Raw genomic sequence first — 15092 nt, forward strand, 5'->3', positions numbered from 1 at the left:
AACAACAATTTTTTTAACCATATCAAATTAAAGAATTCTTGTTATTAAAAACAAATTTTGCACTCTTCTTTTTGGAGGGTAAAAGGGAGGGGAATCAACACACTCACTCAGACCGCCATAAGTGACAGACTCAACAAAATAATTACCACAAAATTATATGCAGAACGGCACACTAAAATGAATTGTGTATCCCAAAAATAAAGAAACCTTTTTAATAGAAGATTACATAATTGGTCTCATTCAACAAATCCGAAATCAGCTCTAGAACAATAATGTCCTCAAACATTATTTCATACACACCTTTAGATTTTCAGCTGCACCAGAAAATGCTGAAAATTGACAGGCTTAATATGGGCATGCCCAACGTTAATCATAACAAGGCATGGGTCACGCCGTCCCTGCTGGTTATTCTGGTTTGAGAAACACTGAGAAAAACCAGAAAACAGCTAAACAAGAACCAAACATTGGGGAACAAAGTCAAGGTAAAATACAGTGCACTTAGAAGCAGCAGAACTCGTGTCGCGGTGGAATATATTAAAAGAAAAACTTCCACAGAAAGAAAAGAAAAATTTAATATAACTATAAAATCATTGATTTAAAGTGAAAAAAAATTGGCCAGAAGCTATAACAGCGCAACGGTATTTCATTCATATCACAAGGATGATGGACCTTTCAAGTTATAAAGCGATCTATTTCATACCCCCATTATCAGAGTATCAAACTGTAGCATCTAAATCCATTTCAAAACAATTTCCCTTTACCAGTCGAATCAAACCTCTACTTCTACCCACAAGGGTAGTTAATCTAAAAGGTAAGTTACAAACAATAAATAACACCGATCTTGTTGTTTCCATGCTCTGTACTATGAGGGAAACACTAAGATCTACCTGCCAGTTTGATCACGTCAGCACTGACAGTTGATATCTTATAATCCCAGAACAGCTCACTTCTGCTAATCCAGAACTACAAAGAAAAGAGAGGGAAATGAGTGCACAATTACCAAAAAAACAAAACACCAATGTCATTCTTGACATGGAAAATACGAAATCCAGTACAAAATGAATAAAGAAAACTTTTTTTTATATAAAATTTGTTTTGGCACAGGTAGGTAAAGACACACTTTCATGTGTATGCAAGATGGGCAATGACATATAAGCCAATTAAATCATGAAAACAGAGGAAGTTTACTAATTAGTAATTACCAACTGTAGCCATAAATTACACTTCTTGGGAGCTTCATCATTAGGTAGCCCAATACACGCCAGCAAGAATCAGTTCCATCATCCTCAGCAACACAAAAAATTGTTTGTCCATTTCAGCTAGGTTTTACCATTTCCAACCATACAATGACAACATAACTAGCAAAAGGTCACATCCCAAATGTTCTGTTGTAAAGATCCCCAGAATTTGGCATCCGAAATTTTGAATCATCATATCCTGAGTAAAATTTATTGAATCCAAGTCTTTCATTTCTCAAAAGCTCAGCCACACCCAAACCATTTCCACTCTGCACCTCATTCCACCCATCCCATTGCCCATTAGACAAGACGGCATTTGTAGACTGCTGCAGAGACAGCTGTTGGAATGGGCCTAGATTACTGACTTGTGATTGGTCTAACCTCGAAGAAACAGCATAGGAATCACCAAGTTGAGAAAAAGTATTCCCAATTTCAGAAAATCTAAGGTTTTGCTGTGGTACAAGAGATCTTTGCATCAATAATTGTAGTCTAGCATCATTTTCAAAGTAATTTAATTGTGGCATGAAATTAGATCGAATGTCCAGTGCCGGACTGTTCAGTGCACCTTGAAGTCTCCCTTTGCCAACTGCCATAATAGCAGGGTCCATAAATTCAATGTCCCCTGCACTACCAAGGTTTCCAGCTGAAGGTGTCTGATATGAATTTCTCAAGAGGGAAGAATGGTCAAGCAAAGAATTCCCTGTCAAAAGGACTAACATATTCAACAATATATTAAAAAGGGTATGCGTGGGAATATAAAAGAAACCATAACTAACCAGAAATGGAATCAAAAGCCTGCTCCACTCTCTCATGGGAAGAAAAACCAGGTGGTGGCAACCTGCTTGGAATGGAAAATCCTGGCGGGGCTGAAACTTGTGCTCTTGAGATGGCTGTCAACCATAAAATAAAAGTAAGGTCATTAGATTAGATGAATATAAAAATCTGAAACACCAGCAATTGATATAACACAACAGCCGTGCATAAATTCAGAGGAAGGCAAACAGGTTGCCCAGAGAAAGCAGACTTACATACAGCTAAAACTTTTTTACTTTCTAACTAGAAAAGAGACAATCAAGCAACAGAACCAGCAGTCGTTATGCCACTTTGATAAAGTGGACATAATTTTCTTTCATATCCAGTAATCAATAAATCATCATAATTGAAAATGTATGTTGTCCAGATACTTTTCATACACTACATTCTTAACAAATTATTTTCAGTCAAGACTATTCTACACAATACAATATTGAGATTTTTTACAGAAGCACATTTGGTTTCAAAGCTTCCTTCCAGCTATAGGCCTTCATTATATTTAGTTACTTAGCCCTTATAAAGTGAAAGAATGGCTTTTTAATTATAAAAAGCAAGGTTGACAGCTCAACCTGAAGACGCCTTCAGTCTGATTAAATTTTCAGGCAGAACTCATCGAGCTTTTCAAACTGTCTGAATACAAACTCAATATTGGCCTGCTAGCTTGAGCAGCATGTGAGTCGAAGACAAGTAGTATATTAACACAAGCCAGGAAAAAATGACTCAAATCCTCCAACCTTGTTGAAAAGTCATGACAAAGGTACAATTTCTCTTATTTCCCCATATACAAATTCAAAGCACTTGTATAATCAAATACCACAAACAGCACAATCAGGTAGCAAAAAACTATTATACATACAGCAACAGGAATTCAGAAAATCAAGAAAACCAAAATTTCAATTTTCAAAGCCGCAAAGGAAAAAATGTGAAGGAAAAGAAAGCAAAACCAAAATGTACTTAAATTATAATGATATCAGAAGTTTTAAATACACGTTAATCAGCAAACAAGAATGGCACACAAAAGCAATCATGCAAATGTAAAATTGAAAATAGTAGCAGAGAAACCAATAATAGGACATGCCATTATAAATGTAGGCAGCTCAAGAAAGTTATTTTTACTCACCAGAAAACTTATTAGAAGATGCAATGGAATGACCACTGACCATATTCTCAGCTTCCTCAAAGTTACTGGTAGAAAATCCATTTGCAATGCCCAACTTATCCATATACAAGTCTCTTTCTGCACAATTCAGGAAGACTGTACGGTTTGGCCGTTGATGGCTGACACCATAAGATGCATGTGGATCAAACATTTGGATTTTGGATTCCTCCTGCCTTGCAAAAGAAAACCTTGATTGATTGTTACTGTGACCTTTCCAAGAACTAGATTTGTTTAAAGGACCAGGCTGGTTATCAGTATTGTCACCCAACAACTTCGCTAAATTATGAGGTGATGTTAGTGAGTCATCCCAGGTATCAAAGTCCATGGACAATATATTAGAAATTATACTACTTTCACCTTTATCCCTAGCAATATCATGTCCAGAATTAACTGCTTCACCAACTAATCTTTGAATGATATGCCCATTTCTTTCATCATGAAGCAGACCATAGGAGCTGCTGCTGACCAATTTTTCAGGGTGACCATTACATAATATATTGGATGCATGTAACATAGATTCATCTCGAACTCTATCATCAGCAGATACAGAACCTGCATTTATGGCAGTACAAGGTTCACCATGCTGCAGAAGACAAGGGCTAGAATGGTTTGATGCTTGCAGGAATCTGGTTGACTTTGGAAAATAAGAACGACAAACAACTTCTGGATCCTTGAGTCTTTGATTATCAAAAGATGTCACATCATCATCAATTTCAGCATTATCTGATACTACTAGAGATTGAGAATCCAATTTCCAATCACACTGTTCAGTAGAATTACAAACCAAAAAATCTGAGGTAGCTTTACCAGCCACATCTGTAGTTATTTCATCTCTAAATCTGTCAACATTATACTGTGATCCTTGAATTTGAGGAGATTTAATCAATGCATGATCAGTAGGTGGGCTATTATTAGGTTTGGTTATACCGCAATGTTCGGCATTTCTATCAATGTTAATTGAGGACAACTCGTTGGACAAATTCTGAATCTCTTCATTGGTAGCAGTCATTGCTTCCTCAAGACCAAAGTTACAAGACTGTCCAATCATGTTAGTAGAATTTATTGTGTTTGCTGTAGTACAATTTCCATCACTATCTCGGGACAACGGTAGAGGAGACAACTGCCTGTTCAAATTCACAAGCATAGGAGAAACATCAGAAGCTAAAGTTTTTTCTCCTTCACTAACCAGACTGTCCACACTATTGTTATATTGTTTGACAGGTTTCAACAATTCACTTTTCACTCTAGGTGTCATACTATGACTCCCATTACTCGATGGTGGCCTCTTTGTAACATCAGAAGCCTGAATTGAGCCTGTAACAGCTGCAGAAAATACCAGTGTGCTGCTGCCTGTATCAGGTTTTGGCTTGGATGGCCCATTTGGATATGATAGACCTCCAGCAGGGGGCTGACAATTTGTGACCTGAGTACCCCTGCCAAACATAAACATAGCCAGGAATCATAATTATCTTTAGATAAGATCAATCTTCAAAGCCAAATACAAAATTATACACGGTGCATACCATGCAGCACTAGTAGGAAGGGCCATATTTTTCCCATATATTCCATTTGGAGGTGAACCTCTTACAGTGCTAACAGAGTTCTGCTTCATAAATAACATCAAATGTCAGTTTCTTTGCATTGTTCCTGAGTGTGTAAATACACTTCACTCAGTTTAGCAATTAAAGATCAAAATTCAAATGAGCTTTTTACATCAATATGGTGAAAGCTGATACACAAACAAAATGGGGTTATAGGAAAGATTGAAAAAAAGGTCTTACACTTGAAGAATTTTTAACAATAGGCTTTGCAGATGAACTATTCATATTGTCATCCAGTGGAGGAGGTAATACATTCCCTGACCGCCGTTGCATATTGTTTGTGGCACCAGTGATTTGTTGAACTCGACTTCTTCAAAATAACAAAGTGAGCTAAGATATATTTATTTGGAAAGGCACTATACTCAGTTCAAGCAACTACAAGTACAGGAAAGCAAAATTTGTAAACACATCCTTATCCAGCACAATATAATTAAAGCAATCTCCTTCGCTTCAACCAATTAAGTAGTTTGAATGCAAAGATCACAATTCCTCAATTTCAGCAAGAAAAGGTTTTATTTATCTGAATCACAGTAAGTATCGTCAAATTATCAGAAAAGTACCTAGTGTATGCTGAAATTATTTCATCCTTGGTAAAACTATCTTCTTGAGAGCCAATCTCATGCAAATACAGACAATCCGGATTGCTGCAAGGCTGGTCATAGAGATCTTTCCTCAATTACAAGCACAGGTAATTAAGCATAATTTGAAAATTCTATCTAGACCAGTAATTCTCATACCACATTCCGGAGCCATGCATGACAATATTTTGTGGTTCCAAAACAAGCCCTGAAATGTTAAATCCAAAAACATACAATTGATGACCAAAAGTCAATGCTAAACATCCCATGTATGACAAGTTTCAATAAATATTTGTACCTTAAAGGTCTACCCTCCAAAACAAAACCATGTACATTTTGAATACAACGAATTGCTTCCTCTTCCTTTGAATAAGTTATATATCTGAAACAAAAACCTTTGATTAGGAACTGTAGTATTAATATTAATGTATCATATAAAGATAATGATATGTGCTAATATAGCAGCACAAAATAAATGGAGAAAGGGGGAAGATACACCCATTCTCAGATTTTTTAACTATGTACAGAAATGGCTTTTTCATGTTTTCCTTCTTTCCTATCAAAGGAAAAGATTGCATTAAATTATTTTTTGCTAGTTATTTGCTTCCTTCCTTCTAGAGTGAAAATAAATGTCCCAAAATCCAAAGCTATCCAATTCAAATCAATGACAACAAGATTAAACCGTGTAGGTTCTATTTACAATGAAGGAAAGCACAAACTTGAAGAGAATATACTTACACACTGCAGGTATCATTCGGAAACTGTTGAATGACACCAGCTGCTGTTCGAGACATTGACACTTTTAAGACCTTCCCATACTGACTAAAATACTCTCTTCGCTGAAGAAGCTATATATAAATGGTGATTAAAAATAAAAATTTGCTCTAAAGAAAATAACCCAAAAAATTCCAACAAAAAGAGAATAAACATGTGGAATGGCAATATTCAGGTGCTCAAGAGAGTGGAGGAGGAAAAAATTTTACATCTTCATCTGCAAGATTGAGAGGCAACCCAACTATGTAAACAAGGTTCCTCTGAATCACTCGCACACTGCTGAGCTGCTTACGCCCATCAGTTGATTTAGACTTCGTTTTCTGAGTCTTCATCCTTTTCTCAATATTAACTCCATTCACCAATCTACAGGAACAAAAAGTTCAGTAACTGATATTTTCCTTTGTTTCATCTCACACAAAAAACTTTATAGAGTTTATATATATATATTATTGAAATTTGTTAAGAATCACAAAATAATGAGTAGGACTCACATCATTTCATGAGTTCGGGTAAATTTCAGCCAACAATAAAGAGAATGTTGTTAGCATTTCTCATTTTGATAAATGTTTATACAAATACATTGATGTATATTGAATAAGAGAGTGAAGAAAAGCCCTACAGAAGCAATACAACATACACAATCTTACAGAAATAATATAGGGTTAACAGAATAACCTGTCACAGTTTGCAGCTGTCCCAACAATCTTTTCCTTATCATAAGGAGATCGACATGCTGGGCATCGCCCCTCAGTGTCATCCTTCTCAGCCATGTCCATTATGTGGTGCCAGCACCAGACACAGATCTGCAATCAAGGAGAGATGAAACTGACATCTATCATAATGATGTCTTTGTGATAAAGACATATCATCCACAAACAAAACACAGACAACAGTACCTAAATCACATGAACAAGTCAATTCCCAACAGATGAAGAACTAAGGTTTTATTAGGGGTAAAGGGGACATAATAGGAACATAATAGTTCTGCTCAATCCAAAAGACAAATGCTACTTGGCAGAGTTACCAGCTGAATAAACATTCAAAGGATCAAGAAAAGGGAAATTTTATACAGACCAAAGATAAAGTAGTGACAGAACTTCCAAGAAAATTAATTAAAATGTTAAAAAACAACATATACATAGAATCAAACCTCATAACCGCATTTGCAAGGCTTCAATTGCTGATCTGTCAAATCCATCTCTTCAGCACAGAGAGGACAAGTTCTTTCTCCTTCGTCACTCATGATTGGCCTGAAGAAGAGGAAAGCACTTATCCAGCATACTCAAGAAAAATGAACAAAACCACAGCTGCAAGAGTGAAAATTATTATCTACCCCTCTACACAGCTGGTTATCATGCACCCCCTCGATGCAACAAGTTCACAGAGATTAAGATTGTAAAACATTCACTTAAGGAATATTGTGACAGGAGAAAAAAAGTGCATGGGAGGATATGTGAATTTCAACATTAAAAACAAGAATAATAATCATAATCATTAAAATAATAATAATAATAATAATAGCATCAGAGAATCTAGATACAAATCCAAATAAAACTCCCATCAGTCTTTCGACTCTAGCAACATTTGATTAATCAATAATAACACCAAATCACTTCACAAAAATTTAAAAATAAAAAATCATAGATGCATTGAAGTACGGCGAACCTGAGACACCACAGATCAACTAAATCATCAATCAGAACAGAGAGAATCGTATAGATATACAATAAAGCATCCATAAAATTGACAATCGAAATCGAATATGCAGCGAGAACCGAAAAGAGAGCTTCAAAGATTATAAAAAAAGAAAAAGGGGAAAAATAATATTGGACGGTGAGAATATTAAATAATTAAACGAAATTTCAGAAGAGATTAGGGATCTAAGGAGAAATGGTATTGGATTGGGAAATTAGGGTCAGGAATTGAGAGTTGATGACTCACAGTGGTGAGATCGAGAAGACGAAACTGTGAGGATGAGATTGTGTTTGCGAAGACGGAGAAGAGAGAGAGGGCGAAATGTTAATAAGAGGTGTCTTTTAAAATGAGAGAGAAGGCGCTGTTTGGATGATGGCGTTTTCGGTTTTTGGCTCTCTATCTCTATCTCTTGCGCGTCGCTGTCATTTGCGCAGATAAATAGCCTCGGATTTGAAGTTAATTACTTGTTTTGTCCAGCACCCCCAACTGGTTCCAGTGTTTTGTTTTGTTTGGGGTTCCTGCGGTACACGTACTCCTTGCTCCTACGTGTGTAGGGTTTTGGATGTGCGACACGTGGCTACTCATTCGATCCTACAAATGTGCTTGCGGACAAGTTTTTGGTGCGGGATATGAGAGCAAAAATCAAATGAATTTAACTCCCTCCTTTAATTGATAGTACGTCACTTTGTTAGACTAAGATAATAGGAATAACAAATATTTTTCTAATAAAAAATTCAATAGTTCAAACTATCATCTATATAATAAATCATAAATATATTAAGATATTAATTACTATTGTTAATTAATAATAACTATAATTACTTGCCTTTCTAGAATAGTGAAATCCAAAATAAAAAGCGTATTTTTACCAATAATAAAAACTTAAATTTATAATTTATTGTTTAGTCGCACATTACTAAATCAACAGTAATCAATCAATGAAATAAAAGTGGTACTAATTAGTGCGAAACTGATGTAATATAATAATTCAGATGAGGAAGTAAGGAAAATATATCTTCAATAAATTCATTAGAAAAAATAGCTGGTATCATAAAGTATAAACTATAATATTTAGCACGAAAGATTGTATTTTAATCAATAAAATAAAATGCTACCAAAATGTCATTTTGAACAACATTGTCTAACACTACAACAAAACTCAGATATTATTGACAAAAATAATCAATATTAATTCTAATTAGTAAAAAAATAATATAATAAGTAAATTACAAAAAGTCCTAAACAAACCCAGGACGATCATAGTAAATATAATCTAACCAAAATTATTTTAAATATATTACTATATTGGGTAGAAGTTACTATATTTTTTCAACTTCATATAGAATAGTATCATAATGTTTCGTAATGTGTGATGTATTTGCAAATATTTAATTTTATACGAAATTTCCACGTTAATAAAATTAGATGGAACTTAATTTTTTTAAAGAGAAGAAGGAAATTATTTAATTTATTAATAAATGGATTATGACCATATCTTCGTATTTTTACTTGTTTCTTAAAGTATGGTGAGAAATAATATCTAAGAATATTACGGTTGGAGATTATATTTCTCTCAAAAGAAAAAGGTTGGACATTATATCAATTGATGATTAAATTTTACATAATTATGTATAAATTAAAACTTCCTAATAGATTTAGGTTAAAATATATTTTAACTTATTATAAAATAGTTTTGTCGTATGTGCTGTTTTGTTAGATAATTGTTAATAAATATTTAAGTTGTACTCAATAAAATTTGCCGCGTTAAGAAAATAAGAAGGGGAAAATAATTTATTTGTAAATGGTAAAGTGCAATATCTCCCTACCTTCTTTGCTTGTTTTTCTTAAAGTTTATTGTGAATTATCTATTTAACAAAACTATATTACATGATGATAAATACTTAGGTATCACTTGGGTAGTTGGGTAACGTACTAGAATGGGTTTTACATATTTTGGACCCCTATCCCCAAATGACCCAAGTCCACAGTATTTAAAGAAGTGAGCATTTTCCTCATTTAAGCCCAAATATTTGGGATTTGGTTCTGTGTGGTGATCTTCATCTTATCCTTTGTTCAATAATTTAAGTTTCTTTATATGTGAAATTTAGTTTTAAGATTTTAAAATTAATATATATATCAGATTGTAAATTTAGTTTTCTTCTATTTTAATTTTTATTGTTAATCTTATAATCTTCTTTTAAAAAGTTTACTGGAATATTCTGTAGCTTTTTACATGAAATTATGATTAAAACACATGGAGTGAGAGTAGAACAAAACAAAAAAAAATATCTAAGTTTTTAAATGCTTCTAAGAGCTACATCAAACAAAAAAAATGTCCAAATTTAATTTGTGCCTAAATTATATATCTCAACATATGGGCTCAAGTTAGGCCAATCGTGGGCTTCATGTGAGTCAAATCAAACTACATATTCAATTTGAATTTCTAAAATGAGACACGTTTTGTGTCAATGCGTCTTTTGTTGACTAATTAATAATTAGCACATGATTACGTCAACAAAAAAAGATTCAGATTTAATTTTTTTTATCATAATTTAAAGCACAAACCCTATATGCGATTGAGTGGGTCTAGGTTAGTCCGATTGTGGACTTGATGTAGGTTATGGGCTATATCAAATATAGCCACACAAAAAATTAAACTTAAGCTTATAAAATGAGACTCGCATCTGATGAGAGCCCAATTTGTTCAAGCTCTTTGGGAGTTTTGATCAAGTTAAAAGTCGCATATTTAAGTTGTGCTAAAAATTTAAGTTCAAAGCCAACATTTCATTAAACAATTTCAAGTTAGGTGGTCTTAAGCTTGATGTAAGTTGCAAGTGTTGGTTCAAGCAAAAACACAAAACAAGTTCAATTCAGTATTCTAAAATGAGGCTTATGTCCAATGAAAACCTTATTTGTACTATCATATTGGTTAAGCCCAAATTGGGGCATGATAAGAAACCTTTGGTTTAATTTAAAGTCCAATCCCTTATGTTTCATTAATTGGGTTTGAGTTGAGCTAATTACAAACTCAATGTAGGTAATAAACTATAGTAAAACTTAAGCCCAAACTCACTAAAAATTTACTTTTGTTGGCTAAGCTTAGATCCATACATGTTCCAATTGCACTAAAAATGCATAAGTTTAATTTGTGTTTAAAATTCAAAAAATCAAGTCCTATATTTCATTGAGTAATTTAGATTAGGTTGATAAGCCTAGTCCATTTTTGTCATCTTTGGTTAAAACAAAACAAGAAGCAAGAAAATCTTGACAAGAGTTGGAGAATGACAAACAAAATATCAAAATAGACAAAATAAATTGTAAACACTTAAAAATATAATTAGATTAAAATTATTTTAAAATTCATCTAAAAACCATTTTAACACCTAAACCAATCTTACTCATAAAATTAAGTTTTAAAACCATAAATGTTAAAACTTACAACCGCTTCAAATAAGGTCCAAGTTTACACATTTTCTTTATATGATTGGTTATAATAATTTACTCTTTAATTGATATTTTATTTTTCTTTTACATAACTTGTGATAAACAATTATTTATTAAGTTCTTCATGATTTTATATATATATATATACACATTTATATTCACTTAGTTTTTAGTAGATGATATTTAACATGAGACAAACTTTGTTTCAGTTAGATTGGTCAGATAAGGAATAACATAATAATAAATAAATAGAGGCAACAAGAAATTGAGGAGAGAACTAAAAATGTGTAAAAAAAGTTACAAAATTTTAAATATAAAGTGAAGAAAATACAAAAACATATTAAAAATGAAATGCAAAAAACAATATAAAATGCAAACATGGTAAAAAAGAGAAGAATGGAACAAATTCAAAATATTTCTAATGGACATGAGAGGTTTAAATGTAAATAAGAAAAAGAAAAATAGCAAAATAAAAAAAAAGGATGGACCATGCTTATGTCATTTTTAGTATGATCCATAGTCCTTTTTTAAAAAGTGTCAATGCCAAATATATTGAAATGATAACATGTTGGAGTCTTCCACATAAAAAAGAATGGCTAAGATACTAAAAAAAGCTATATGTATTGTTCTAAACCTTAAACAAGTTTGAAACTAAATCAATGATACATGCTTGTTACATAATCTTTAATAATTTTTTCTTGTTACATCTTTCGCCATTCTTCTTAACACCTCAACAACCGCGTATTCTTACATAAAAAAATTTATATGTTTTTCTTTCTACCTCTTTGACAACTCTTCTTGAAACCTCGGTAACCACTTTGCCAACCACCACTTAAGTATCTTCTTTGTCCATCAATCTTCCCATCCATCTTGCTACAACATTTGTCAATAGTTTTGAGACCACTTCTATAAACTTTGTTTCGAATAGTTGCCTAGAGTCCAACTTTCTTGTTTGTGTTGCTTCATCTATGATTGTCCCTTCTGTCATCATCTCCACCTCTCTTAACTTAATCATGTAATCACTAAGAGATTCATTCAATAGGTTGAGGGGGCAATTTCCCTTGCAAGTTTTTTTTTTATTTGTATGTGTGTAATAAAAAAACTCCCCCACCAAAAAATAGATGTTGCCCTTATAAGATCATTTTTTGTTAAAATAAATGTAAAAAATATAAGAAAGAAAAAAATGATACTAATTTAACTACTTTATTATCCTTTTAACTTTTAATAGTCCAACTCCTTTGATAAATATTTACACATAAACAAATATTTTTTTTTGCCATCACATTATGTATTTTATAAAAATATATGTTACTTTCTTTATGAAAATATTATAAATTATTTTTGTCCCATAAATAATTTTTTTATCCACCAGTGCATGTAATATTTAAAATAGGTGAGAGCAACTCCACACACCAAAGTGTATGCAATGACTACCATATCATTTTTAATTTTTTTATTACTTAAGTCATAATGAATCTAATAAACAACAAAAGACGTAAGATTCAATTAACAACTCAATGTTTCTTGAGATATACAATTTCACTAAAATAAATGAGACAAACTATTATATTTCAATTGTCAACCTATACACCATATAGCCTTTTGAAGGCCCGTGGTAAAAAATAATAGTTAAAATAATAAAAAATACAACACTATAATGAATAAATATGGATGAATTCGGATTCTTGTAGCAAACATGACCAATAACAAGACCAAAATATCCAAGATCTAATATGTTTGTAAAAAAAAATTAAATGTCTACTCCATAGTGTTCTAAAGACATTGGACCTTGAATGAGTCAAAACATCAATTGCGAACGTCATTCTTATAGTATATCAAACGAATTGGTTTATGTTTACTTGCCTCCCGACCAAACTCTGAGTTAGTAAAAGTCTTTTTTTCGTGGTGAACAAGAGGGTTAAAACCAACAAAAAAATTGAATTGATTTGAGTTAAAAAGCACACTTTAAATAAAAACTAGAATTTGTATATTATGCTGATGCAAACTTGTCCACCGATTTTCAGTTTTAGAGTACGCGCTTGTATCGAAGTTTTCATGGTACACACTAACAACAGCTTAATGTTGAAGCTGGTGGTTCATTATGTACAAAAGTCATAAAATCAACAAAAATAAAAAGTTTCCAAAGGAAAAAATACCTACCAAAGAAGTATGGGTCTAAATTTTTTTAAGATCTGTAAAACCATGCGTTACATTATAAACACCCAAATTTGTCAAAGTGATTAAAAATAAAATACTATATGTTTTTTCTCAAACAATAATCTTTTTGAGACATATTATATTTCATTTTACCTCAATCGTTCAAATTACACTTTACAACTCATATGTTTTTATTTTATTTTATTAGTGTGACCTTAGTGGCCCAACATTAATATTTAGTATTTTTAAAAAAATCTTGATGTGCTTCTAAGAAGATAAAGCAAATACTAATAATTTAAGCCTTTTTTTAAACTAGAGAAGTGATAAACAATGTATTAAAATAACATGTTCATGCTTTGTTTGGTAGAAAAAGATGAAATAAAGAAGATAAAATAGAAGATAAATATTTGAATTAAAATGTAATGTAACAGGTTTGATATCCACAATGGATTCACACCATTCCCCTCCCTCATATTTCCCTATAAAACAAAGGCTTGATTTTCTTTTTGTGATTAATAATCTAAATTTCATGTTGTTAATGTTTTCTCTTTGTACTTAAAACTAAAATAAGTACCCAAAAATCAAGTTTTAAAAACTTTTTTTAAAGTAATTTATAAGACTATGTAATGAGTTTTGAGTTTTTTACACAATTGTACATTCTCTTGATAATAATTTAGTTTACAACCACAAATAAGGATGATTGGTTTACAACCCAATACATTTAGTTCAAAAAATAACGAGCACACAAAAGTACCATACAATGACTCACCATAATAACGACTATTGGTCTACCATAAATCATAATCACATTAACTATCATCAAGATACTTTTTGTGCATATTGGTTGTTAAAACATGCAATTGAACTATGATCCTTTCATTATTTGCACCGTTAACTTCACATTAAAAAACACAACAATTGTATTCCAAAAGTGTAAGATGGCGTCTGGAAAGCCCATAAGTAAACAAAACAACATTGTTACATCCAATGTTGTCAATATCAAGATCTTGCTTATGATAATAAGTTGATTGCAATATCATAAAATATATAATTATAATAAAGATTGTAAATACAATCATCTTGTAAAAATATACCTTTATACTAATCATGCCTTAGTCAAGCAACATTAACATATATTTTAAAACAAGGTTGGGAGATAAATTTTATGACTTACCAGTGATACTGATAACACTTTGTTAAGATCCATAAACGATTTGATCAAACTCAAAACTAAGAAACTTTTATTCAATAATGTGATGTAATAGCAAGCACACATCTTAAGCTCATCACAAACTTTACTAAAATAAATTTAGACGGCCTTTAGCAAAAAATTCAAGATTTGTTATGACGTAATCTTTTTTTGTAACATCATATAACACAAAATGATAGGTATAATGGGATGTTCAACATAAGGACTAGCCACAAATGTTGTATTATACAAAGTATATGAATAACAAAACAAATGTTGGCAGTAAAAAAGTGAATTGAATTGGTTACATATTTTTTATGTACAATGGCGACAATGAAGATCAAACTTAAGCCTTATGCATCTATCTCACCCCCTATCACTAGGTTGACTGCAATGGTTCAATTTGGTTACATATTATCACAACTAAGGAAGCTATCAATTTCA

General features: G+C 32.0%; 1 protein-coding gene across 5 annotated transcripts; it reads right to left on the reverse strand.

Moving 5' to 3' along the window:
* Positions 1–625: 625 nt before the first annotated feature.
* On the reverse strand, positions 626–8260 carry LOC100813427 (uncharacterized). 5 transcript variants are annotated; one of them, XM_003539058.5, is made up of 14 exons: positions 8105–8260; positions 7314–7413; positions 6839–6966; positions 6373–6526; positions 6128–6237; positions 5688–5771; positions 5549–5597; positions 5372–5463; positions 4992–5118; positions 4734–4813; positions 3172–4643; positions 2015–2128; positions 1203–1938; positions 626–963 (listed from the first exon to the last, which is right to left on the reverse strand). In XM_003539058.5, the coding sequence occupies exons 2-13, from the start codon at positions 7404–7406 to the stop codon at positions 1370–1372; spliced, it is 3072 nt and encodes a 1023-aa protein (XP_003539106.1). In that variant the 5' UTR covers positions 7407–7413; positions 8105–8260; the 3' UTR covers positions 626–963; positions 1203–1369. The 5 variants fall into 5 exon arrangements, with proteins under 5 accessions (XP_003539106.1, XP_006591010.1, XP_006591009.1 ...); XM_006590947.4 differs by having other exon boundaries at positions 4734–4816; XM_006590946.4 differs by having other exon boundaries at positions 4992–5121.
* Between the last annotated feature and the right edge of the window lie 6832 nt (positions 8261–15092).

Source organism: Glycine max, chromosome 11 (assembly GCF_000004515.6).
Source record: "Glycine max cultivar Williams 82 chromosome 11, Glycine_max_v4.0, whole genome shotgun sequence".
Classification (NCBI taxonomy): Eukaryota; Viridiplantae; Streptophyta; class Magnoliopsida; order Fabales; family Fabaceae; genus Glycine; species Glycine max.